The sequence below is a fragment of the Mesoplodon densirostris genome, chromosome 7 (assembly GCF_025265405.1).
Source record: "Mesoplodon densirostris isolate mMesDen1 chromosome 7, mMesDen1 primary haplotype, whole genome shotgun sequence".
NCBI lineage: Eukaryota > Metazoa > Chordata > Mammalia > Artiodactyla > Ziphiidae > Mesoplodon > Mesoplodon densirostris.
Window position 1 is genome coordinate 47262132 of NC_082667.1, and position 27916 is coordinate 47290047.

Sequence of the window (27916 nt, forward strand, 5' to 3'; positions counted from 1 at the left end):
AGAGCCTGTGCTCCGCAATGGGAGAGGCCACAACAGTGAGAGGCCCGCGTACTGCAAAAAAAAAAAAAAAAAAAAAATTCACCACTATGAATCCTTATGCCCAAACACATAGAAAGTATTTATTACGACACTTCATTATAGGTGAGGAAAAGATGAAGTTTCTTAGACAAAGTCACAGAGGGAGTGGCAGGGCTGGGTCAGCAACACCCCCTCAGCCAGAATGAAGCTGGGTGCGCCTCCCAGGCCTGACTGAGGCAGAGTTGTCTGGGGCAGGACGGGAGGAGGACAGGTGGGGAGAACCTGTCTATAGGAATTCCCTCTACCCCTGAAAGCACCAAAATGGCACAGTAATTTTTTCTTCTCTAAAGTACAAATATGTAGTTTCACCATCACCCCTGCACGTTTAAAAAAGCAGGCCCAGATGTTGGGTTTTATACAAACAGCAGGGAGCCATGCATGTGCTTGTTCAGGGGAAACAGGTTGCTCTTGCCCACGTTGGAGGGTCGCCTCTGGCACTGCTTGCACCGCTGATACTTCTCACACTGGTCCAGGAGGAAGAGCTTGTTGGAGGCCCTGTGGAGAGGCACAAAAAGGGGTCATTCGCCGGCGTCCCCGAGTCCTTACTGGGCGCCTCGCCTGGAAGCCGGTGCAATGGAAGGGATACAAAAGAAAAGTCACACCTGGTCCCTGCCCTCCAGGAGCTTACGGCCCACCTGTGATTTCCCACCTGCAGTCTCTCCCCTCTACGCTGCTACCTGCTGCTCGCCCCAGGCCGGGCATCTCCTGCTTCTCCTCCTTCCCTAGTGAATAAAAGGCTCTGCGTGGTGCCTTCACAACAGTCTGACCCTAGCCCTCCCCTCAACACCCACATAAACCCTCAGAGAACACAGGACTTGCCCAAGGTCACTCAGCCAGCGTGAATGGGATGGTGACTCCAAAGCCTCAGTATTTGCAGCTTTGTCCCATGGATGCGCCTTTACCTGTCAGGCTTCCCCGGGAGACAGCATTTGAGAGCGAGATCAAGCCATTAAGCTGCTGGTTAAGTTAACACCCCAGCAGACAATGAAGCGTAGACTTCAATGGAAAGTCCCAGGGGGCCAGAGGCCTCTGGAGAGTTAAGGGCAGGAGAGGAAGTGAAGACGTAGAAAAAGAGGATGAAAGCAGCTAGAAGCAGAGATGAAGGGATGACAGTGACTGGTTTTCCACTTCAACAGTTTTTCTTGATTGTGCAGGATGTGCACAATCCCTGATGTGTTCCCCTGTGTTACCAAAATTTCTACACAGTGGGATTCTGTAAAAAGAAGCATCAATGACAGCCTTCAAAGGGAAAAGGACGATCTTGGGAGATTGGGATTGACATATATACACTAATATGTATAAAATAGATAACTAATAAGAACCTGCTGTATAAAGAAAATAAAAATAAAATAAAATTCAAAAAATCAAAAGAAAGAAAGAAAAAGGACAACCTTGGCAGTAGGCAGGGAAAGACCTACCTGGCTTGCCTTGGCGATGGGACCGAGTATCATGAGCTAACTGCATACATGTGAACCTTGTTTTTGCTTCTGCTATGTTTTCTTTTTAATGCCAACCAATTCCTCCTTCCTACGTGCTGTCCACTTGAGTCTCTGCCTACAACTTGGCCTAGGTCTTCAGGTGAGAGGTCTGGCCTGCCGTGTCCGTGGAACAGCTGGGCTATCCTGCCACTCAAGGTTATGTCATGTCTCCTCTACCCTCTATCACCATGTTAGCCAAGCCTTCTTCCAAAATCCAACTAAAATCTCCCTCCCTGACACTAATCTCATTGCCTTCTACCTTCTTTCCCACAACATTGAGAAAATGGCTTGAAATACCCAAATCCCCTTTCCCTTCCTCTTCCCTAGGCCAAACAACCTCACTTCTCCTTTGGAACTTATTTTCCACATCATCTGTCATACTTTCATTGTCACAAAATATGGGTTCTACCCATTAGAAAGACAGGCGAGAAATGCCTTAAAATCTAAAAGGAAAAGGAGAGTTTCAGATCAAGATCCACTATAACAATTTTTTCTATGATAAAAATTCATTGATAATTGGCATATTAAATATTATTTTGGTATATTCAGGTTTTAATAACATTTGATTGCCTAGACTTTGTTTCTTCAAGTTTTCAACCTTCTATGAAATCATACCTTCCATTTGTAAAGTATTTTAATTTTTTAAAGTGTAATAATTTTCCAACTCTATTTGATCCCCCAAACTCCTGTGTTAGCCAAGCCAGGCAAATGTTTACTTTCCCCATCTTAGAAATAAGAAAAGTAAGGCAAAAAGATTAGCTGCCTCTCCAAAGTTAGTGTTAATTCTCCAAAACATCTGGATTCCCCAACTCTAGATTGTAAATAGATAGCTGGGGAAAGTGAACATGGATATAATACATTTCAGGAAGACGTTCTTGGTTGGGCATCTCACTTTTCCAATTGCCAATCTTACCTACAACCCCTTGACTCTGCTCTTACGAGAGCATCCCATAAGCCTTAGATGTGTTCAGACAGAAACACTTTCTTCCTATTTCCAACTAATTATCTCCAAAGAGAATTCCCACCCTCCTCCCCCAACACAGGCCTCTCTAGCCTCCACAAAGCGAAAATAAAGCTACTACACAGAGGCAAAGATTAGGGCAGAGATGGCAAATATATAACATGCAACACAGCATTCTCCATCCCATGTCCACAACAGACATTTCTAACATACCATAGCAGTATTTCCCACTGAACCCAGAACTCTTTTCTCACAAAGGTCTCTAGGCAGCCACTCCTAATAAACTGAAGCTGACACTTAAAACCTATCTGCCATCCCAGGATTAGAGGAAATTAACAAGATGCAGAGGGGATTTTCTCTGCGAATGAAACTTCAGGTGCAATCAGCTACTACCGCTCGAAAGCCTTCTCCTCCAGGTCCCGCTGCTTCTTCATGGCAGCACTCCTTTCCCAGTCATCCTGTAAGTTTTGGTAGATTCTGCTCACTCGCTCTTGCTCAGCCTTTCTTTCTGCCAAGTGCCTAGAGAGAACAGAAGAGTCTGAGATTCCATTCATAATACTGGGAAGGGCGTGCACCAACCTTAGGAGCCCCATTCCTTTCATGCTAAGTTAAACAGAAAACCTTCTGGTTTTGTTCGCCACTCTTTGAAATAGACTAAGGGGCATGAACACTGTAAAAACATAGCGAAACTCCTAACAAATAATTTGTGGGTCTAGGACCTTTCATCTTCAATCCTGGTTTAAATTAGCAGGATTAAAACCTTTTTCCAATTAACACATTCAGCCTTTAAAGCCATCAATTTCCTTTGAGGCTAATTTAACTGATCTGAAGATTCATCTCAAATGGATTTCCTATACTTTGTTTCCTTCCTTTTAGTTGAGCCTCTCAGCTGTCAGTAGTCCGCCCACCAGTTCTGCCAGATGTTTTACAAGACAAAGTAGACAGGTGTATGAATGAATGGTTAGAAAGAGGGAAAGAAACAGAAATGACTAAGCAAAAGAAAATGAAATCGAGAAAATATCTAACATTGTGAAGAAGGGTAAAAAAAAAAAGTGTTTGGTGAAGGTCACATCATCAAAGAAATGACTGCAGTATAATATCTCTCTTCAAGCACAGTGTTCTAGCATTCCCAATGTTAAGTGTTTCTATTACTGGTCTCTAAACATGTAGTCACTGCTGTGTGAATCACCTTAGACCTGGTTCAATATAAATGTGTCTGTTTCTTGCCAAACTGAAACTCTGTTACAGTCAGTTCTCATTAAATTCTGGAAGGGACTTCACTAAATGTGACCCTTGATTTAGCCTGCCTACGCTGAAGGGTCTTGTGTTACCAACCGCCACTAGGTGTCAGGACCCGCCGATAAAATACTGTAATGTGCTCTGTGCTGGTTCACTTATTCTAAAATAGCATGGCCCCATTATCCTCTAACAAGTGTTGATTCAATAGCTATTGTGCGGTCATTATAAGGATTAAGTAGGATAATATACAGAAAGCGCCAACGCCTGTCACACAATGGGAGTTCAATGACGGAACGGTACCTATTATATATATTTTTTCATAACCTTTTTTATCTTTTCACGGTTTTGTTTAATTGTAGTTAAAAAAAATGCATAGGGGCTTCCCTGGTGGTGCAGTGGTTAAGAATTGTCCGCCAATGCAGGGGACACGGGGTCGAGCCCTGGTCCAGGAAGATCCCACATGCCGTGGAGCAACTAAGCCCGTGCGCCACAACTACTGAGCCTACTTTCTAGAGCCTGTGAGCCAAAACTACTGAGCCCGCATGCCACAACTACTGAAGCCCAGGCACCTAGAGCCCGTGCTCCGCAACAAGAGAAGCCACCGCAATGAGAAGCCCACACGCCGCCATAAAGAGCAGCTCCCGCTCACAGCAACTAGAGAAAGCCCATGCGCAGCAAAAGACCCAATGCAGCCAAAAATAAATAAATTAAATTAAAAGAAAAAAAATGCATAACATAATATTGACTATCTTAACCATTTCTAAACATGCAGATATATAGTGTTAACTATATTCCCACTGTTGTGCAATCAATATCTAGAACTCTTTTCACCTTGCAAAACTGAAACTCTAAACCCATTAAACAACAACTCCCTATTTCTCCCTCCCCCAACCCCTGTCAACTACCATTCTACTTTGTTTCCATGAATTAGACTACTCTAATTACCTTCTATAAACAGAGTCATACAGTGTTTGTCTTCTTTTTGTGGCAGGCTTATTTCACTTAACATAATGTCCTCAAGGTTCATCCACATTGTAGCATGTGTCAGAACTTTCTTTTTAAGGCTGAGTAATATTCCATTGTGTGTGTATACTGCATTTTGGTTATCCTTTCATCTGTGGTTGGACATTTGAGTTGCTGCTATTTCTTAACTATCATGAATTACGCTGCTATGAACATAAGTGTGCAAATACCTCTGAAAGATCATGCTTTCAAATCTTTTGGATATATACCCAGAAGTGGAATTATTGAATCACATGGTAATTCCACTTTTAATGTTTTGAGGAACCACCACTGTTTTCCATAGTGGTTATACCAATTTACATTCCCACCAACAGCATACAGGGCTCCTATTTCTCCGCATCCTTTCCAATGCTTACTATTTTCTGTTTTTTTTTTTTTTTTTATAATAGCCATCCTAACACCTGTGAGGTAGTCTCCCTCTCTCTCTCTCTCCCTTTCTTTCTCTCTCTCTCTCTCTTTCCTTGCCAGTTCTAGTTTCCTTTATCTTTCCTCTTTACATCATATATATTCACATCTTAATGGTTTTATCTAATACTGAATAGACAATTTTCTTCCTTCCTAATCTTTTGAATGGTCTAAAAGAAGTACTTGTTAAATGTTTCATGGTGTATGTGGTGTAAGAAAAATATATAATTGTTCTTGTTTTGGACATTTCACAAGGCAATTAAACCACAGATAGTATAATCCAAGATAAATGATAACACATTTTATCTTTGCATTTACGAAATCTTATTACACTATTCTGCAAATGTATAAATGTTTTCTTTTCGGAAAAAAACACAGAAGAAAAAGATAGCCATCTTATCCATGTATGTCACACTGATATATATATATCCTAAATAGTGAAAGACATTTTCTTACATCTACATAGGTGTTTTGCAGGGGAAAACATGAACAATTTGCTGACTGCTTACTCCATTCGGACTTCCATAGAGTTGGCATTCCAGCATTCTATATTATTGGAATTAAATTATTAAATTGTGTAATATAAAGCACAGCCGTATTTTAAATCTCACATTCCTACCTTGCCACCTTTATTCACTGGAGTAGGGAATCCCTGTGTCACAGGTTCACATAAGTAAATGTTCAATAAAACATGGAATACCTCTTATCTTGGAGAGGCACACATAGAGTTAAATGTTAAATGACCTCTAGTTCCAACAGTGCAATCGATGACAGCTGACAGTTGAATAAGGGTCACCCCCACACTCTCACAGAGCATGGAAACCATTTGTTAATGAGCAGCTACCTCCTAGTGGTTTTGATTTGTATTTCCCCAGTGATTACTGATGTTGAGCATCCTTTCATATGCTTTTTGGCCATTGTTATACAATTCTTTAAAGGATAGGTTTAAAAGTCAGTTTAACTTTAAATGCCTAGAAAGTAAGAACATGAAGTAAGATTAGAGGGGAAGTAACTAGGATTCTCCCAAGACTGCTGGTGGAAGCAAATTGCTGTACCTTTTTAGAAAGCAAAGTGTCAGTATCTGGTAGTATTTAAAATGTGTCATACACTTGATCCAGCAACCCCACTTTTAGGAATTTATCCAGTAGAAACAAAACAACCAGTATAAGGAAAAATAAGAAAAATGCTTAATGCAGAATTGTTGTAATAGCAAAATACCTGGAAAGAAAGTGATTGTTCATCAATGGTGCAAAAGTTAAACTATATAATCCATATTATAGATAGTATGCTGTTATTAAAGAAAAATGAATTTCATATATAGGTACTGACCTAAATACAAATTAATGACACATTATTAGGTTAAAGAAAGGTTGGGTTGCAGAGTAATATGTAAGATCTTACAGGCCTCATTTTCATTTACAAAAATGGAAGGAAAAATATATGTGTGTATATTGTTTGAATATATTTATAAAGAACAGGAAAAAATGTAGAAGGCTAAACTTAACACTGACTACTTGGTAGGGGAGATTATTAGCCTTTTTTTTTTAATCTCTCCACTAACTCACTTAATGAGCATGAATTGTTATTTTTTTTAAACAAAAGCAGAAAAGTTTAAAGCAAAAAAAGTAAAACAAGTAAAAATACTTCCACAGGCCTGTTTGGATCACACAGACTAAGTCATTCCCTCTGAAAGAAAGTGACCTTCTAGTTGCCACAGGAAGACCTAAGATCACATCTTGAGATGGACCGAGGATGGGGAAGTTGGAAAAGAAAAGAGAAGAGAATATGGAATAATCAGTAAAGGATATAGAAACAAAAGACAAGGATCTAATCCATATTAAAACGGGGGTTTACGACCAGAGCTCCAACAAAAGAGATAACCAGATAACGACCATAGTTTGTATTTGATCAGAGCTCTGAAGTTTCCAGAAATGCTCTCACATACATAATCTCATTTAATCATCATAGTGAGGATAGGCAGGGCGGGTGTGATATCCTTATTTTTCATATGAGGAAAAGAGAGCTCAAAGACCCCATGTGTGATATGGTCCAGGTCACACAGTCTGGAAGCGACAGAGTTTAAACCCTCCTAACTCCATGTTCAGGAGAACAGCCAGCGAAGCTAAGGAGCAGAAGAGGAAACTGCAATAATCTCCGCAGCACACGCAAAGGGTCCCAGATCTGGCTATGGCAGCATGCACGGAAAGGCAGAGCCACTGCGGGGCAAGGGGCAGCTGCTTGCTATGAAACAAGCTCCTTAAAAGAACTTCTTCATTTGACCCTTAACCACCTTGGAGGTAGATATTAGTATTCTCCCTAATAACTGATAAGGAAACCAATGCCCTCAGGGGGCTGTAACCTACCCAATCCCACACAACTAGTAAAATGGCAGAACCGCATATCAATCAATCAGAATGGAGACCGGAAGTGGTCTTGGAGACCCCAGGTATTCATCCATTCGGTGAAAGATCATGCAGAGGTGGGATGGGGGATCCCAGGGAGAGGCAGGAGCAGCCTGGGCAGCAGGGGTGCACTTGTGGGGCTTGGGGCAACAGCTGTTAATCAAGAAGTATGGAAATATTTCAGTATTTTAGCAAAGAGTACAGACATACAAGTATACATTGCCCTGGGCTGATGCAAGACTCAGTCCGCCATCTGATTTGACTCCAAAAGCCATGCTTTTAACTACTCTCACCTCTCTACCCCAATCCAACCCCACCCTTATCACAATACCCTCCCACCTTCACCCAATTATTCTACTCATATATTCCTGTCTGAACCTACTTGCTATAGAACATAACAGATCTTTGCACCATCCCACTGACCATTTATAAAATTTTAATATAATAACTTTTTTTTCTTTTCGTAAGTACAACTGCCTTTTTAAAAGAGGAGATTCCTGGGCTTCCCTGGTGGCGCAGTGGTTGAGGGTCCACCTGCCGATGCAGGGGACACGGGTTCGTGCCCCGGTCCGGGAAGATCCCACATGCCACGGAGCGGCTGGGCCCGTGAGCCATGGCCGTTGAGCCTGCGCGTCCGGAACCTGTGCTCCGCAACGGGAGAGGCCACAACAGTGAGAGACCCGCGTACCGCAAAAAAATAAAATAAATTAAAAAATAGGAGATTCCTTTGAAGAGAAGCCCTCTTGGAACTCCTGAGAACTTTGATCAAGTATCTGAAAATTGCTGAACATCTACAAAGAAGAAACTGTAGTTCTCTGTGGCAATCAGAGGGTGGAAGCGGGAGAGTAGGAAACATGGGAAATGGGAAGACAAGAGGAGCCAAGGAGATGTTACAAGGCTGAGGGCTGGTCAGGATCTTAAAAAATTCTCCATTTGTGGGGTAACCAATGGGTACTTTAAAACAGTGGGTGTCTGATGTTTGAGCTTAACGGTATTGTGCATTGCTATGGCATAAAGTCCTCCTCTGCCTACCCTGACACCTTCAGCACCCCTGCACAAGCAAACATCAGCACAGCTTACTACATGTGCGGTTCTCTGAAGAAGGGGTTTAGTGGAGGTTGAGAAAGGGCCTCAGTTTCATGTTTGTGTCCACTTGAGCGGGACAGCACATTTGTGGCTCACATCGTATTTCCAGGTGACAGTGCTGGGGTGGACAACTCTTTTCAGATATTGTCCTGTAAAGGGAAAGAAAACTATGGAAAGGTAAGTGGAGGGAGAAGTAGGATCGAGAGAGTTTGTTTGTAACTTATGGTTAGCAAAGGGGAAAGGGGGTGGGGGAGGGATAAATTAGGAGTTGGGGATTAGCAGATACAAACTGCTATAAAGAAAATAGATAAACAACAAGAGAGCTATATTCAACATCTTATAATAAACCATAATGGAAAAGAATATGAAAAAAGATAAGGCATTTGGAATTAATTATTGTTTATCTTACATTATATATGTGTATAAATATGTTTATATACACATGAATACATAATATTCTTTTAAAAATGAGTTTGTTTTTAATTTAATAACTTTTTTGTGGGGGGCCTCTCACTGTGTGGCCTCTCCCGTTGCGGAGCACAGGCTCCGGACGCACAGGCTCAGCAGCCATGGCTTACGGGCCCAGCCGCTCCACGGCATGTGGGATCCTGCCAGACCGGGGCACGAACGTGTGTCCCCTGCATTGGCAGGTAGATTCTTAACCACAGCGCCACCAGGCAAGCCCCTCATTGTATATTCTTGACTTGTTTGTCATAAGTTAATTGATCATATATGCATGGGTTTATTTCTGGTCTCTCTATTCTGTTTCATTGATCTATGTGTCTGTTTTTATGCCAGTACCATATTGTTTTTTGGGCGTTTTTTTGTTTTTCTTTTTTTTTGTGGTACGCGGGCCTCTCACTGTTGCGGCCTCTTCCGCTGTGGAGCACAGGCTCCGGATGCGCAGGCTCAGCGGCCATGGCTTACGGGCCCAGCCGCTCCGCGGCATGTGGGATCTTCCCGGACCGGGGCACGAACCCGCGTCCCCTGCATCGGCAGGTGGACTCTCAACCACTGCACCACCAGGGAAGCCCTAATTTAATAACTTTTCTTCATAGGGTGAATTGTGGGGATGAAACTAGATAAAGCACATAATAAGCTTAGAATAATATTTTTCACATAGTAAGCCCTCAATGTGTTCACTATCACGATTGCTTCTCTGGAGGAGAGGAGGAGGAGGAGGAAAGATCCAGGGTGTCTTACTCTTTGTGTGTCCTCTGAAGCATCATCAAATCCCACTTTTGGTCCTCCAGCTGGTGCAACATGGCTGTCCTCTTGTGGTTAGCAGCTGCCTCCATCTGGTCCTTCCTGTAATTCTGTTCTCTCTTTCGATTTTCCACCATCAGCTCACCCTCCTCCTTAGCAAAGATAGCCCCAGAAGAGTCTGGCTCAAACATGGGCAGCTGGGGGTGTTTGTTCTTTATCTGAAGCAGGGACACACATAATGCAGATGATAATTATACCAGGGAATAGACTTAATGCACAAGGCCGTAGCATAGTAAAAACCAGCACCCCAGGGCCTCCCTGGTGGCGCAGTGGTTGAGAGTCCGCCTGCCGATGCAGGGGATACGGGTTCGTGCCCCGGTCTGGGAGGATCCCATATGCCGCGGAGCGGCTGGGCCCGTGAGCCATGGCCGCTGGGCCTGCGCGTCCGGAGCCTGTGCTCCGCAACGGGAGAGGCCACAACAGTGAGAGGCCCGCATACCGCAAAAAGAAAAAAAAAAAAAAAAAAAAAAAAAAAAAAAAAAAAAAAAAAAAAAAAAAAAAAAAAAAAACCAGCACCCCAGAGGAAAGAACAAGGGCCTCAGAACAACCAAATGGATAACACATAAGAGTATTCGTAACAGTACAGGATTTATACATATTTTTAGAATGCTATTGAAACCCTGCAAAAGTTTAAAGGAATAATTGGCCCCTTACCTGTGCATCCAAAGCTCTCTTGTAACGCTGTGTTTCTTCCATCTTATCTTTTATATATTTGGCCCTTTGCGCAGCAAGTCTGGCAGTTATGAATAAGAGAAGGTGGGACCACAGTTTGTTATAGAGTCTTTAGTAATACAGATTAACATCAACAAAACATGTTTAATAAATATTAATAGGAATAAGAGCCTGATGAAAAGTGATATTTCCTTCTAGGAACTTTCATTTTAAGAAAGAAAAGAGTAATTCAAATCCATAGGCTAGTGGACAATGTGTTGGACAGGGATGGATGGGCAGGTATAAGCAAGTGACCAACCATATAGTCCAAATGCACTACCATTAAGACAGGCACCCCTCCTCCCCCCATGCTTAAAAAAATCTAGATAGGAAAGCAGGAAGTGTCTATGCATGCAATACAATGACTCATCATAAGATTCCTTTTTAAGAAGAGTGGTCTTTCCTATTATAAAATGAATCTATTATATGCAAACTCCACATGATCTGTAAAGTGAATATAATGGAACATATGCATTTTATGGAAATAGTTTTTTGGTCACAGAAGCTAGATTCTTATTTGTTTTAGGAGTTCCTCTCACACCACAGTAGCCTCCTTAATTGCTCTCCTGACCTCAGTAGTAGAAGTATGGCCCACTTAGGCATGTTTGAACTCTGTGGCCCTGACCCTATCCCAGGCCTCAGATAACCCAAGCAGGACCAATCAGATTCTCTTTCCTGAAAATTTTGAATTGAGACTGAAATTCATCCAACTGTGAGCTGGAATACAGACAATGTCAGCTAAGGAGCTGGGGTGTGAGCAGACGGAAAGCTTTTTTTACATGGGTTTTAGTGCCTGGTTCCAGTCTTCCTGGGTCCCCCATACATTCCTGCCCTCAGGTTCCATAGGACACCCTTCATACTTATAATACAACTCAGCTTTGCCTTGAGGTTACCTGGGAATAGCTGGGAATGAAGCCTGCTCAAGACAAGTCCCTTCCTCCATCTACCAAGATTAATGATCACAAAACAATACAAAATGATACTCTGTAATTAAAATGATTATAGACAGCAATCATTACTCTAATGATAGTTATAATAATGCTGGCTTTTCCATGTTTCTAACGAAGTATTAGGCTATGGTACTGGCTGCTAGCTGGGTTAGTTTGCTCAGTTGGTTACAGTTGTGCTAATGAAACTACCAACGCTGATCCAATCCCACATGGAAAGAAGCATCATGTGAACATTCCAAATCCATTTTTCAGAGCATGTCTGGCTAGACTCACTCCTCTGTCAGCTGCATTTGTTCCAGGCGGTCCATCAACTCGCTGTTTTGTCTTTGCTTTATGTCCTTTTCCCGTCTGTGACCTATTTGTTTCAGGAGACTTTGGTAATGTTTCTCTTGCTTAAAAGCATTAATCTCAGGACTGAGTGGCCGTTTATCAAAAAAGAAGGATTTCTAGAATGAAAGAGAAGCAACTCATTTATTCTAGAATACTAAAAAGCAACAAAGAATAAGGGTAATCATTCAGAAGACTAAAATCAATCAGAAAGCCTTGATTAATTTATAATGTGTGCCCAGACCTCAACACATTGACCAGCTAGTGACCCACAGAATCATATGAGTATGCTCAGGGATGAATCTGAGCAGAACTGACCAAAGCCCCATAACTGAGAGGGAGATGAAAAAGGACTTCACGGAGTAGGCCCTCCGCTAGTACTTACAACTTGCATACTGAAAGGAGGAGGAATTCTGAGTGAGTGCAGAAGCATGAGCAGGGACTGTGAGGAAGTGGAAGAGGGAAAATTGAGCTCCTACTCTGGGCCTAGCCACGCTAGACACTGGGAACCCAGTGATCAAGAACAGAGATCCACAGAGAGCCTCAAGCTCCTTGAGCCTGCGTGCTGATGCAAGAGACAGACAGCCAACAAGCAAACCACACACAGATAATTTAAGGTGGTGATAGGTACTATGAAGCCCTTCTCATAGCAAGTGTCCAGGTGGGAATGGGGCTAAACTGGTTATTAGGGAAGACTTTTATTAGGGAGGTGACTGAATCACCTCCACTGCAAATATCAGGGGACCGGTGTCCTATACAGAAGGATCAGCAAGTGCAAAGACACTAGATGGAAACAAGCAGAAAGAAGGTCTATGTGGCTGAGGCATAGTGAGCAAGGGGAGAGTAGAGCAGGTGAGCTCAAAGAGGGAGACAGGCCAAACCAGGAGGACTTGATAAGTCAAGGTAAGGCGTCTGGATTTTATTTTAATTCAGTGGAAGGCCATTAGAGGCTTTAAACCAGAGAATGATCTGTTCTGGTGAACAGTTTTAAAAGATCACCTTGACTGCTGTGTGGAGAACAGATTGTAGGAGGGCAAGCAGCAAGCCTGACTAGGGAAGTAGTGCAAAAGTGGGCCTTCTGGGACTTCCCTGGTGGCAAAGTGGTTAAGACTCCACGTTCCCATTGCAGGGGCCCTGGGTTCGACCCCTGGTTGGGGAACTAGATCCCACATGCATGCCGCAACTAAGAGTTCACGTGCCACAACTAAGGAACCCACCTGTCGCAACTAAGACCCAACGCAACTAAATAAATAAATAAATAAATAATATTTTTTTAAAAAAAGTTGGGCCTTCTAATGTGGCTTGGATTAGGGTGGTGACATTGAAGATGAAGAGACATAGAGAGATATTGTATACCTTTTGGAGGTGAAGGCAAGTGGGCTCACAGATGGTTGGATGTGGGTGCTAAGGAGGACTAGTCTAGCATTTTTAGGTATGGGGTTCATGCAACTGTCTGGCTGGTGATACCACTTGCTAAAACGGGAAGGCTTGGAGAAGAACAGTTTGAGAAGGGGAATCAAAACTTCTGTTTTGGTCTTTTTCACTTTAAGGTATCTACGGTTATAACAAAGAGGAGATACAAAGTAGGCAGTGATAAATATATAATGTGGACCTTATATCTAATTAAGAGGAGAGAGAGAGAGTACCTAAAGCTCAAAAGCATGGTGCTCCCTCTTCTTCCTTCCCTATTGCCCCTGCCTGGAAGGTTTTGCCTCCATTCACTTCTTTACCTAACTCCTGTATGCCAGGAAATCTTCTCAGATCTCTGGTCTGGGTTAAGTGACTTTCCTCTTTGCTCTGTTCAAAGATTTATCATAGCATTTAGTATATCACAGTCTTGTCTCTTTAAATCTCTTTCCCCCACTATCCTGAGACTTTAGAGAGGGACCTTGTGTTATTCATCTTTGTATTCCTAGCCACTAGCAGAGTGGCCAGCACAAAGGAATTCAATGAATGCTTGATGATGAATAAAGAAAATCTATTTTATTAGGTGTATGTCCAGAGTGTCACACTGCCTAGATAGTGAGGTGAAAGAAGGAAGATTCAGGCAGAAATAAAGGTAGGCACATCATGATTGGAAACATTAAATGGCAAAACAGGTGGCTCACGTCCCTCTGAAGCTGGGGTTCTCAAACTTTAAGGAAACTACAAATCATCTAAGTATCTTGTTCAAACGTAGATTCTCATTCTGGAGGTCTGAGGTGGCACCCTAGATTCTGAATTTCCAGCAAGCTCCCAGGGGATGCTGGTTTTCTCCTTAGATCATCTGATCCTGGGGCAGGAATTTAATATACTATCCCTATCCCCACCTCTCCCAGGTCCTGGTTGAAAATTACTATCATTAACAAGTGCTGTCATGACTAGTAGGAACTGTATTATGAATGTGAATGGTGTGGAGGCAGATCCTGGACCACTCCTGCCCTGGAAGGAAGCTTCAGCCTTGCACAAGCCTCTTTTTACCTCTACCACTTTAAAAAATCGGCGCAATACGGAGAGTGGATCCAAATGCTCACAAGGAGGGCAGGTATCAGCCCTAGAAATTTCAAAAAGACTCTTACATGAAATTCAGGTTTCTCATTCTTGTGGATTCTTATGGCTTCAGCAACTCCAAGGTTATAGGCAGCATTTTTTTTATTCTGTTCTCTACTAGCCAGACTTTGCATCTGTGAGAAAAAAAAAATCACATATTGAAATAGAGCTTTTAAAAATTTAATTCTACTGTATTAAAGTAACCCAACCAAGGTAGAAACCTGCCTTTTGGAGGCAATGGTAAATACTTTCTGATGTGTTCATAGATTTTTTTTTTTTAAGTGGGCTTTTGTTTCCCATTCTTGGGCTCCAGGCACCACCTCTACAGGTATCGTAAGAAGGAATGGAATATTTCATGAGTGGTTACCTCTGATATCACAAATGCAGGAGAGGACAGTAAGGCCAGTTATTGGAGATCAGAAATCGGGATAAAGCAAATGCAAAGGTGCCATTCTGTCTTTACTTGAGATAGGCCATGAATTTGAAGGGAAAAGCCCTGACTGGGATTATATTTTATGAGAAATAAAAAATAAAGCTATATAATCCAGGAATTCCACCTTTAAAACTCAGTCTTGGGAATTCCCTGGTGGTCCAGCGGTTAGGACTTGGCCTTCTCACTGCTAGGGGCCTGGGTTCAATCCCTAGTTGGGGAACGAAGATCCCACAAGCTGCACGGTCTGGCCAATAAATAAATAATAAAACTCAGTCTTCATGGGGTGGGGGGGTGGAATCAGTGACATGTACAAACATCAGCTGCATGGATATTCATCCCAGGACTGTTTACTATTAGTGAAAACTTGGACACAACCTAAGCTTTAGTTCAGCAATAAGTAAGTAAATGGTTCACTATGTTACAGTACAGACACACGATGGAACTTTTTAAATGGTGTTTTATAATCACGTTCTCCTGTCCCATGTTAAACACTCCTTAACCGAGGTGTTGATCTACCTGCTCTTTGAAGACAGCCTCTTGATCTTTCATCATCTGATACTGCTGTAGGAGTCGCTCATCTTCCACCTCTCTCCTCTTCCTCTCCTCACCGTAGTACAACGGGAAATTCCGCTGTGCTCGTTGCAAGCATACATAACACATTTCCTGTAACACCAAGTTTTAGGGCAAATTGATTTTTACCTTTTACCTTTTTGCCTATGCATTCCCTTCCCAAGCTCTCCAAAGGCTAGGTGTATCAAGAAGTACACTTCATAAAAGGAAGTATTAAAGATATTAGCCAAGTGAGATTTTCAGAGAAGACCCCACAAATATTCCAGAGGATTTAATAAACTCTTGCCTGAACAGATGTGTTTATAGCAACTGGAAAGTGGAGATTTCCCAACCCTATTTCTGTGAACTGGTAGATTTTGACTAGTAGATAGATTTATCACAGTCCAGTTATGGGTCCTGAGTACCTGAGCCATACCTATATATTAAAGAGCAATTCCCAGAATTCTCTCTGAGAAACAGAAGTCAGAGGAAGATTCTGACTGATTTTTGTTTCTTTGAAGACACTGTACCTGTCCTGCCCTATTATGATCCTGGCAAGAAGTGGCTGGAGAAATTTTAGGCTTCATTTCATTGTCATTTTTCAGACCACCCAGAGATCGTAACCTATAAAAAACAATGTAACATTAATTAATGTTAATGTAGTCTGACATCAATTATCATCAATTATTAATGATAATTTTAGAAACAAGTATAAATATAAGAAAATGAAAAATATCTCAGTGGTTTTCTTTAGAGCATCTACATGTATAGAGGGTAAGAACCCAGGCTTTATACCAGATAAACCTGAGTGGGTTCAAAGCCCAGCTTTCTTTATTAGAAGCTGACTGGCATTAGACAAGCTGGGTAATCTTACAAAGTCTCAGTTACCAATTCAGTGAAATTGGGGTAAAATTTATTCATTCTCCAAAAATTTATTGAGTGTTTACTATATGTACTGCTCTAAGCATGGGAGAGGTAGTAAAGAACAAAATACACATAAAAAAAGCTCTGTCCTCATGGAAGTGACATGCTGATGGGGGTAGACAGCCAATAAACAAGGTAAATGAGTGAATTCTATAGTCTGTTCAGTGATGATAAATGCCATGCAATGCTGGAGGAATGGGGTATTAAATCATGAATAGAATGTCTAGGGAAGTTGTCACCAAAAAGGTGAAATTTGAGCAGATACCTGAAGGCAGTAAAGCAATAATAATAATCAGATATCTGATGGAAAAGGACCTAGCAGAGCAAATGAGCACTAAGGCCTTGAAGTGGGAGCATGCCTGTGTTCAGTATGGCTTGAGGAAAACGAGTTAGTGGGCGAAAAGTAGGAGAGAGGTCAGAGATCAGGCAGGACCTTGACGCCACAGTAATGACTTCAGCTTTTACCCTGGGTGCGTGGAGGGTACAGTGTCCAGTATAAGCAAAGCTGTAGAGAACACAGCAGTCCCTCACATTACTGCTACTGGGGAGATAATTTGGTACAGTCTTCCTGAGGATAACTGGTAATGTGTATCAAAAGCGTGAAAAATAGGCTCATCCCTTATCTCTGAAATTTCACTTCAAAGTTTTTACCCTACAGAATACGCAGGTGTGTGCAGAGAATTATCTGTGATTATATTTGTTACAACATTATTCATAATATAAAAAACTAAAAACCATCTAAGTATCCCACAGGAGATGTGCTAAACAAAAGGTTTAATCAATGAGATGATGAGCAACCATTTGTTCATGTTTTAGAATATTTAAAGCCATAGGGAAATTTTCACCACTTTTTGTTGTGTAGCAAAAGTTCATATGATATGATCTCAGTTTTGTTTAAAATGTATCTATATGTTTCAAGTATAAATATATGTACATATTATAAATGCATTGAAATGAAGGATGTACACCCATAACGTTACAGAAGGTTTCCTGTATTTAGTGGGGTTATGGGTGATTGTTTTGTATCTCTTGCTTTTCTCATTTCTTCCAAAATTTCTGTGATAAAGATGTATTACTTTAGTAATCAGAAAAAAACAAAAACCAAAAAAAAACATTGTTTGGTCAACTTCTATAGGAAGCCTTTACTAGGAATCCCTAATAATTACTCCCTCCTCTTTGCAGCCTCTGTACTTTCTTTTGTTATCTTCATCACGTGCATTATTTCTTTAGCCTCAATCTCTCTACAAGTCTAAGTTTATGAAAGTTGGTTTATATGTCTTTTATGTCACATAGCTTTATAGCTTCAGTGTCCAAATAGTGCCTGGCACACAGTGGTGCTCAATGTTTGTTGGACTGAGCTAAATTCCAAAGTACTAGACATTTAATTCTCAATTATCTTTCATAACGGGATTACTCAAAAGAAGCATGCCCAGGGTTTTGAACATGACTTTAGGAATCCACAAAGCACCTAAATTACACATATGATAGCTGATATATTGTGACATTAATAACTTGAAAGTTGACAGCACAGTGAAAGATATATAGTAGATGCTCAATAGATACTTATCAGAACCTTAAGTTCTGATCAGAGGTCTTAAAAAGTATCCTACACAAAGGGAGAGAAAATAGAACTCTTCTGATATAAGAAGAAAACAGGACCATCATAAATTGTAATACATTCATTTGCTCAAAGAACATTTATTGAGTGCCAGCCACGTTTGGCAAAAATGCTTTCCAGTTTGATCTAAATATGAACCTGTGTCACATCTTAATATCCACACACTCAGAAAACAACACAGGTTTTCCCAAAACCACAAGGAAAGTTAGATGTTTCCTCCTCTGTGCTATTTTGTTTCCACCTCTGTCATAGCATTTATCCTACTGAATCATAATTTATCACTCTGGCTTTCCCACAGATTGTGAGCCCTGGTCGTCTTGATTATCCCCAGCACCTAGAATGTAGCATCAAGAATAGTGGATGAAGGAATGAATCAATGAACACTTATTTAAAATTCCCTGTATCAAGATAGGACTTGAAAATACACTTAGTAAAGTGCAACACAAAAAATACCCAGGGACTTCCCTGGTGGTCCAGTGGTTAAGAATCCACATTCCAATGCAGGGGATATGGGTTCGATCCCTGGTCGGGGAACTAAAATCCCACATGCCATGGGGCAACTAAGGCCATGCGCCACAAATACTGAGCCCGAGCACTCCGGAGCCCACGTGCCACAGTTAGCACTAGAGAAGCCCACACACTGCAAGAAAGAAGAACCCACGTGCCACAATGAAGACCCAGTGCAGGAAAGAGAAAGAGAGAGAGAAGGGAAGAAAGAAAGAAAGGAAGGAAGGAAGAAGAAGGAGAGAGAGAGAGGGAGAGAGGGATAGAAGGAGGGAGGGAGGAAGAAAGAAAAAGAAAATACCCAATGCATTACCTTTCAACGTTCATATTCTTCCCACCACTCCCATTCTGCTCCAATTTGTGCGGGAAACTGACATTTCTTGCTTTGGCGGGGGAGATAGCTTGTCTATATTGAATTACCTTGGGTGATAAGATCTCTGTAGAATGAATGAAAGTGAGTTTCCTTTCAACTCTACATAGGCGATTTGTACTTAACACAGATTTTTTAAAACTCATAATTTTACTAGGGAAATTGTTCACATAAGATACACTTGCTTATCTTTAAAATATTGTCCCGGGCTTCCCTGGTGGCGCAGTGGTTGAGAGTCCACCTGCCGATGCAGGGGACACAGGTTCGTGTCCCAGTCCGGGAAGATCCCACATGCCGCGGAGCGGCTGGGCCCGTGAGCCATGGCCGCTGAGCCTGCGCGTCCAGAGCCTGTGCTCCGCAACGGGAGAGGCCGCAACGGGAGAGGCCACAACAGTGAGAGGCCCACGTAACGCAAAAAATAAATAAATAAATAAATAAATAAATAAATAGAATATTGTCCCTTGCCCTAGTGTGGTTAAAATATATATATATATTTTGCTGTATACTTATTACATGCAAAGCTCTGGCTGGGCACTTTAGAAAATACAAAGAGGCAAGTCTGTGCCCTTAAAGATCTTTCAATAAATACAGTTGAAGAGGAAAAATAAGATATAAACAGAAAACATGAGAGCTGTCATTTGTGGAGGTCTTACCACCTGCCAACAGTACTAAGTGATTTACACACATTATATAAATAGCAACTCAGGACAATGATGCAGAATGTCTAAATCTCAAATAAATGGTGCAATCTCTAATGTTCAGAGAAGAGAGAAGCCACTTCAGAATCCACTGATGAGAGGAGTTTTCATGGAGGAAGTGAGATGTGAAAAGGGAGAGTAGGATTGGGATAGACTGTAAAAAAAGTAAGGGAATTCCAGGCAGGAGAAAAACAGTGAACAGAAGCATGAAGTTGAGGAAGGGCAAGGCATGTTAGAAGAGCATAAACAGACAATTTTGCTCAAAGAAAGAGTCTGTAAGGAACAGTGACAAATGAAACTAAAGAATGAAAGCATGTGAGTATTAGGCTAAAAGTCTGTATGTAAGGCTTTCCTGGTGGCGCAGTGGTTGAGAGTTTGCCTGCCGATGCAGGGGACATGGGTTCGTGCCCCGGTCTGGGACGATCCCACATGCCGCAGAGCGGCCGGGCCCATGAGCCATGGCCGCTGACCCTGCGCGTCCGGAGCCTGTGCTCCGCAACGGGAGAGGCCACGACAGTGAGAGGCCCACGTACCAGAAAAAAAAAAAAAAAAAAAAAAGTTTGTATGTAATCCTGTAGGCCACATGTCACAAAACCAACATTCACAAGCCAATGTTTACCCATTGATATATATTTTGTTTGGCCCAGTTAATATTTTTGTTTCAATGTAAATTGGTTGCCAAAATTTAACAGTCAATAGATTTCATATGTCAGGATATCTGCTTCTCTTGAAGAATCAGAAAATTTGCTACCACTTGGCCCACAATTCCACAAATCAATAATCTGCTAGACTACTTTATCAAAGGGTAGTTTGGCAACCCCTGGGGACCCCTAGGACCCTTTCAAAAAGTCTTTGAAATCCTAAGATTTTCTTCACATGCTTCAACCAAAACAACATATCACACCAGATTATATGAAGACGCAGATATAAGAATCCACTATCTTCTATAAAGCCAGATATCAAAGATATAAAACTACCTCTCTTCATTTTTCATAAAAATTATTATTTATGCTAACATGTCTCCCTATCATGTGACATCCAGCCCAGTTCATGCATTTATGTTAGCTGCCTGGACCTCATAGGCAGCTGAGTTTTGAGCCGTGCAGAGCCAGCAAAGAGATCACAGTTTAAGAGTCTGAGAGTCATAAAGTGGTTAAGGTGAGATACAAGATTCCAGGAATAGAAGATGTTTGTTAGAGAGAAGAATACAGTGATTATTCATGAAACTAACTTTATTCACTTTGGCCATAGGAGTTGCTAAGCAGTTCGGCTTGGCTCATAAGTAGTAAAGAGTGACAGATTATACCCAGAAATCACCAACCTACCTCGGACACCTTCTTTGTCTGACTGGTCTTTTAACTTCTTCCTTTGTCCATTCTGTCCACCTTCTACAGTGGTCACCATAGGCAGTTTTTTCTCCATCTCCTTGGGCTCAATCCTAGGAATGAACCAAGCTATTTGTCCATAGGTGACTGTGTAAACTGTCAGTTCTGAGAAGCAGCCAAGCTTGCTCACTGATTCTGAATGAAATAAGCCTACTTCTCTCAAGGAGGCAAGTGCTTTTATTTAATAAGTACAAATCATGGACTCATTATCTTTGGGAGCCAACCATGACCCTCCCCCTTCTTATATAGATAAATTGCTTTGAAGGCCTGGATTTAAGTTTTGTTTTTTATATCAGCTTGAATTTGTCTTTTCCAGTTCTGTAACCAGATGCCATAGGCCTGAACCAGTGAAAGGTAGTCATTGGATAGCTTGAAGGCAAGGATTCATAGCCTGGTAGGCAGGGTACGCCCAGAAATAACCACTCCTCTCCTCCCTCTTTCTCCTCCCCACTTCTCCATCCTCTCCCCAGGCAAAAGTGAGGGACTTGCAAAGGCAAGGGAGGAAGGGGTTTGTTTAGTTGGTGTGTGTAGTTGTAGATTTTCTTTGGTCTCAGGAACGGAGTGCTGGGTTAGAGTTGGGAAGGAAGGGTGGGGCAGAGGTTGTACTTGCAATAAATTCAAGGGCCAAACTTCAAATAAATGAAACACCTACAGTTGTTTTGAATATTTGAGTCCTCATGTCCATTTCTAGGCTCTCTATTTGACAGGAACTTCCATCTCTGTTCCTTAACTAACTGCAATTATTTCCCTCCTGGATTGCTTAAGCCAAACTATGTCCAAGAGGACAGCCAAATTTGCCTTCCAAAATATAATCAAAATAAAACTATTTGGAAACCACTGATTTATATTTAATGAGTAAGGCAACATGCTACAATGGAAACAACACTGAAACAGTCAGGAGCCATGGTTTTATTTCTGGATTGGCCCCTCAGTTTTGTAACCATTTCATCTGTAAGATGAGGGGATTGGACTCATTAATCTTTAAGCCTTATTCTCCCCCTTACACTGATTTTGCTGAGGTCTGTGGCATACAGTTTTTCCAGGAGGGACTTGTTCCAAACCAACAAACAAGAGGATGTCACAGACTCAAAAACATGAGAAAGAAAAAGAGAGAGAGAGAGAGAAAATAATACTTTGGGAAGCTGGTTACTATTTCCTAAACTTCCTTTACCCAAAATGCGTAGTAGTTAATGGCACAGCAATTAAGATTAAAAACATGATTAAGAGCTAATAATGGGTAAGTAATGAACAAATGGGAAATAAAACCCAAGTCTCCTGACTCCTTTTCCAGTGCTTTTAATACTGCATCCTGTCACTTCACTTGTTAAAAAAAAAAAAAAAAAAGAATTAAAATTACATGCTGTACACCTAAAACTAACACAACACTGTAAATCAACTATACTCCAATAAAATTTTTTAATTAAAAATTAAAAAAAGAATTACAATTAATTTTGCTCCTCTATAAAATGAATAAAATTATAATATGTATCTCAAATGTTTGTAGTAAAGATTAAATACAAGACTACTGAGAAAGTTCTTAACAATGCCTAGCATCTAGTAAGTGCTCCATAGATGATAACTATTACTGTTATTATTACCATTATTGTTATCATTATCATTATTGTAATCATTGTCAGCAGCAGCCGCTGGTAATGCCTATGCTCTTGGAGTGAAGCTGTACCTTGTCTTTCTAGCTGCTTCAGTGGTAAAAAACAGAGCTCAGAGAGGAGGTAGTCTAGACTGCAGGACAAGGAAGAAGCTAGGTCAGAGAAGGGGTGAAAGGTAGAGCAAAGCCTAGCAGGTGAGAAGAATTTTACTAATACTGCAAGGACTAAGGTTGGTGGGAGGTAGTATGAAAATTTCCAGGGAACCAAGAGTAGTTTAAAAAAAGAGTATCCTAAGTGCCGTTGTTTTTTAACTTAACTACAGAAAGTGTATGCAATAAACTCTTATTTGTTGGAGCACTGAGAGAGCAACAGAGAGAGATAAAGAGGGAGAGAGAGAGAGCATGAGCTAGAAAACTCAAGTGTGACACATTGTCCAGTTCCATCAATAGGTCCCCAAGGATTGCTGTGCCTGGAGGAACCTGTGGAGGAAAGCACTGACCTTGGAAATGAAAGCATGCTGTTGGGCCGCTTCCCCAAGGATTCTCTGCTAGACAACACTGAGTCCACAGTGTCAGGCCCCTGAAGACAGGGACAGAGACAGGTTATACTTGGGCTGTGGTCTAGGACACAGAAAAATCAGAGCCACAGGGTGCTCAGAAGCCTCAGACTACCATGATACTCTCTACTGTTATTTTTGTTTAGTGCTCAAAGCCTAGAGCTTAAAATGCAATGAGGAGTGATCTCATTTGTCAAAGTAGTCACCCTGCATGGTCGCATACCAATTCCATTGATGCTGCCTTTTCTCAAAACATTTCCTCCTTGGAAACTGCCCTCAGAGTTGACAGCTCCTTTCAGACATCTTTAAGAGGACAGCCGACTTACTAAAACTCTTAGGGAAATGAGCAAGTTGGCTAATTCCACTCTTGACCCAAATAACTCTAAAACTGGTAGTTAAGAGAAGGGCTTTGGAGTCAGGCATCTTCATGTTTAAGTCCTCACACTGCTAACAGCCCCATAGCCTTAGGCCCTAGGTACATGGGGATCATAATAGGATCAGATTCACAGGATTTTTATGAGGTACTGTATATAAGTGGCTAGCACATATAAGCATTCCACAAATAGTGGCTATTATAATTATTATATATAATAATATTTTAATATATAATATTATATATGATTTAAATTATAATTATATAATTATAATATATAAGTTATAAAATATATAATAACGGATAATAATCACATTATTAAATTATACTAGTATAGAATGATATATAAAATTATTCTTTTTGGATTAATGATATGGTTTATAAAAGGCTTTGAAGGGGATTCCAAAAGTAGAAGTTTTAAAAATATTTCGAGGAAAAGCAGCATCAGTGAAGTTAGCACACAGCTTCCCAAGAGAGCTCTTCTGCAGGACAGCACTCAGGTTTACGTTATGGAACATTTGGGAGAAAAACAGTCACTCTCACAACTTTATAGCAGTTTCCCAAAATGTGTTTTATAGACGTTAATGAATATTGACTCAACCTAAAGTTCCATGATTAAATACATTCGGGCAGTTAAAGCAGCTTCTTTCCAGCCAGACCTCTTAGATCCTTTAACATGCCCATGTGCTTTGGCCTCCAGACCGTTTTTTCATAGAATATCTCCCAAGACTAGTTCTTTTGGAAAATGCTCCTTAAAAGGTACGTCTTAGAGTGCAGCAGTCCAATTAAAACATTATCCTTTCTTTTAAACACATATTGAAGCTTACAAATTTCTGTAGAATCCCTGAGGGTGAGAGATGAAGCAGCACTTTGGCCTTGCTTCTGGTTTTGCAAATCTTGCCTATGTTTTTATGAAAAAGAGAGGGTGATACTTGTGTGTGTGTTTCCACTTTTCACACACAGGTTTGGCATCCCTCTTAGCAATCCTGTATGAAGCCAGGGTGTGGAGAAAACACCAAGAGCTTCATTGTGCACAACTCCGTCTCCTAAATACCCATCCCAGAGCACCACGAAAGGAGAAATTAGAGGGTAGAATTAAACCATATTTATAACCTTTCCTTTCATAGCTTTTTCATTTAAAAGTCTGGCTTTTGCTCTGTGGGACACAGGGATTATATAACATTCATGATAATCCAATTCGCTCATACAAACTTAGTACATTAAGATTCAGTTAGTCCTGTTGATTGACTGTTTAACTGCCTTCTTAAAGTCTGCTATGTCCAACTTAGCATGAAGGTCACACCAGCTACATAACGGTTAACGGTGATGGGTCAATTATGAAATTTCTTCTACAACAATGTAAACTAAAAGCTAAAGATAGGGGACGCGTTGGGATCGCGGCGTGCGGCGGCAGACGGAACCTGGGCTCCCAGCGGCGAGGTGAGGCGGAGCTATGCTCCTTGCTGAACGCGGACCGAGCTCGGCGGCAGCGGGGAAGACGCGCCGGAGCCCAGACCGTGACCGAGAGCGGGAGCGAAGCGGCAGCGGCGGCGGAGGGGGAGCCCGCGAGCTGCCGGGCGGGGAGCCCAAGCCGCGCTGTCGCCGCGCAGGGAAGACTTGGCCAACACACTCACACACACACATTCACACACCCAGCCCGAGCGGGCGCTCGCGGCTAATCGTCAACATGGTGCTGGGGCTCCTGCCCGAGCGCGGGCGGCAGCAGCGGCGACGCGAGAGCTGCTGAGCCCGGCCGAGCCCGGCCCAGCCGCCGGAGCCCGGAGGATCGCGCGGGGCTGTCGCCACCTGTCCGGTGGCTTTGAGCCCGCCCCCGCCCCCACCCGGCCCAGAGCCCACCCCTCGGCGGGGCCGACCCCGAGGGCAGCCGGCTGGCAGCAGACGGCGAGGGAGGTGAGCGAGCGCGGCGCCGCGAGCGGGTTGCGGGCAGCGGGGGACGGCAAACTTTGCTGTTCGCCGCGCTTCCCCGGCCCGGCCCCTTCCCCCATCGCCAACGTCGCCACCCCACTTTCCTCCAACCCCGCACACCTCTCCCCACCCACCCCACCTCCCGTCGCTCCTCCTCGCTGCCTCGACTCTGCTCCGGGGAAAACTTCAAAGCGCCGGATCGCAGGCTCCCTGCTTACTCCCCGGCTGGGAATTTCAGGTCTGCTGTAACGGACGGAGGCCGCCTGAGCTGCGGAGTTGCAGAATCTGGCGTTCGGAGCTGCGGTTCCTGGCGAGATTTCGCGTTGCCCGTCCTCAGCCATTTCACCGATAATCAGCGGATCGCTTTGCCAAGTGCCGGGAAGAGCAAAGGAATTCGGAAGGAGACTCTCGGCTCCCAGCCAAAGGCCTTTCTCTGAGTGGCTTCGTTTCCCGCTCGCGCCTGTCCGGAGAAACTGGACTTACAACCGTTACTGGATTGTAAGTACCCGAGGCGAAGAGAGCTCACTACGCCCCCACTTTTTGCGTATCTTTGTTCCGGGAGAGTTTGTGGATTGGGAGTATCTGCTGAGCCTTAACTTTCTGTGCCGAAAATCATTCCGTAGGAGCCGCCATTTGCTTTCCCTGCGTTGTCCTGCAGCGGCATCTAGAGGTTGGAACTTGGCATTGCAGCTAACAGATTTAAATGGACCTGAGTAAGGCAATGCGTCATTAACGACTGGTATTGTCACAGCATATTTAGAAAGACTTGGGGCTTAATTCGGAATAGACGCTTAGTTGCTGTTCTACCTAGAACTCTTTGTAATTAAAGACTTCAATTTATAAAGAACTGGTCTTTCTGTTGAAATAGCTGAAATTGTTTAGTGCAAGAAGTGGTTATTAGAGAAAAAGTGAGTCACGAAGAAATAAAGATGAGTAAGAGCAAAGATGATGCTCCTCATGAACTAGAGAGCCAGTTTATCTTACGCCTACCTCCGGAGTATGCCTCTACTGTGAGGCGGGCGGTACAGTCTGGTCATGTCAACCTGAAGGACAGACTGACAATTGAGTCACACCCTGATGGGCGTCATGGAATTGTCAGAGTGGACCAGGTCCCATTGGCATCAAAATTGGTAGATCTGCCATGTGTTATGGAAAGTTTGAAAACCATCGATAAAAAAACCTTTTACAAGACAGCTGATATCTCTCAGATGCTTGTCTGTACAGTTGATGGTGATCTCTATCCTCCTGTTGAGGAACCAGTTGCCACTGCTGATCCCAAAGCAAGCAAGAAAAAGGATAAGGACAAAGAGAAAAAGTTTATATGGAACCATGGAATTACTCCGCCTCTAAAAAATGTCAGAAAGAGAAGGTTCCGTAAGACAGCAAAGAAGAAATATATTGAGTCTCCAGATGTGGAAAAAGAAGTAAAGCGGTTGCTGAGCACAGATGCTGAAGCTGTCAGTACCCGTTGGGAAATAATTGCCGAAGATGAAACAAAAGAAGCAGAAAATCAAGGCCTTGATATCTCTTCCCCAGGAATGTCTGGCCACAGGCAGGGCCATGACTCATTAGAACATGATGAGCTTCGGGAGATATTCAACGATCTCAGCAGCAGCAGTGAAGATGAAGATGAGACACAGCATCAAGATGAAGAAGATATAAACATCATTGACACTGAGGAAGATCTGGAAAGGCAGCTACAGGACAAGCTAAATGAGTCAGATGAACACCACCAAGAAAACGAGGGAACTAATCAGCTGGTTATGGGAATTCAGAAACAGATTGATAGCATGAAAGGCAAGCTCCAAGAGACCCAGGACAGGGCAAAGCGACAGGAGGATCTCATCATGAAAGTGGAAAATCTGGCTCTCAAGAACAGATTTCAGGCTGTGCTGGATGAACTGAAACAAAAGGAAGACCGAGAAAAGGAGCAGCTCAGCTCTTTGCAAGAAGAGCTAGAATCACTCCTAGCGAAGTGAGGAGAGTTTTGATACTTAATTTCATTCCTGACAGTGGTCAGCCTTGAAAGAAAAACTTTGTTTTCATCACCTGGACTAGATAGTAAAACTTTGCAGTAGTTCCCAATTTCCTCCACTGCCTTCTATTGGATTTGTTTTATAATTGTGAATTTCTATCTCATTTGTTTTTTGGAACCACTTTGGTGGGTGTTTGTCCTGTAGTAAGTAGGAATGTATAGACAGATAAACGTAGGGAAGTTGTAGGATTAGTGGAGTGAACAGTTCAGTTTGGTAATTAATCACAGCTTCACTGCAGGACTTTGCTGCTGTTTCTCCGTTTACCAGAAGCTGCCATTGCTACTCTGTGATGCCATCTGAGATAAATTAGTAGATTCTAGTTTGGTGGCAGTGAAGTTTGTTTACATACGTTTTCCCATGCTGTAGCTATTTTCCCAGTTATTCAAAGCAGTTTTCCACATTTTGCATTGCAAATCATTTCATAAAGTTGTTTTAACAATAAATAAAAGCAAGTAATTTTCACCTTAAAAAAAAAAAGCTAA

The 27916-nt window shown here is 42.2% G+C and overlaps 2 protein-coding genes across 4 annotated transcripts; one reads left to right on the plus strand and one right to left on the minus strand.

The window, feature by feature from the left end:
* Nucleotides 1-104: 104 nt before the first annotated feature.
* On the minus strand, nucleotides 105-26064 carry CCDC81 (coiled-coil domain containing 81). 3 transcript variants are annotated; one of them, XM_060103826.1, is made up of 12 exons: nucleotides 25533-26064; nucleotides 23043-23122; nucleotides 20877-20989; nucleotides 18797-18920; nucleotides 15968-16061; nucleotides 15405-15551; nucleotides 14485-14589; nucleotides 11873-12045; nucleotides 10593-10671; nucleotides 9876-10096; nucleotides 2911-3036; nucleotides 105-573 (listed from the first exon to the last, which is right to left on the minus strand). In XM_060103826.1, exons 1-12 carry the CDS (start codon nucleotides 25737-25739, stop codon nucleotides 432-434), a joined length of 1611 nt encoding a protein of 536 aa, XP_059959809.1. In that variant the 5' UTR covers nucleotides 25740-26064; the 3' UTR covers nucleotides 105-431. The 3 variants fall into 3 exon arrangements, with proteins under 3 accessions (XP_059959809.1, XP_059959810.1, XP_059959811.1); XM_060103827.1 differs by having other exon boundaries at nucleotides 25538-25622; XM_060103828.1 differs by lacking the exon at nucleotides 23043-23122 and having other exon boundaries at nucleotides 25538-25597.
* LOC132493372 (transcription initiation factor TFIID subunit 7-like) lies at nucleotides 24986-27916 on the plus strand. The gene is made up of 2 exons (XM_060103829.1): nucleotides 24986-25383; nucleotides 25637-27916. Exon 2 carries the CDS (start codon nucleotides 26328-26330, stop codon nucleotides 27375-27377), a length of 1050 nt encoding a protein of 349 aa, XP_059959812.1. The 5' UTR covers nucleotides 24986-25383; nucleotides 25637-26327; the 3' UTR covers nucleotides 27378-27916.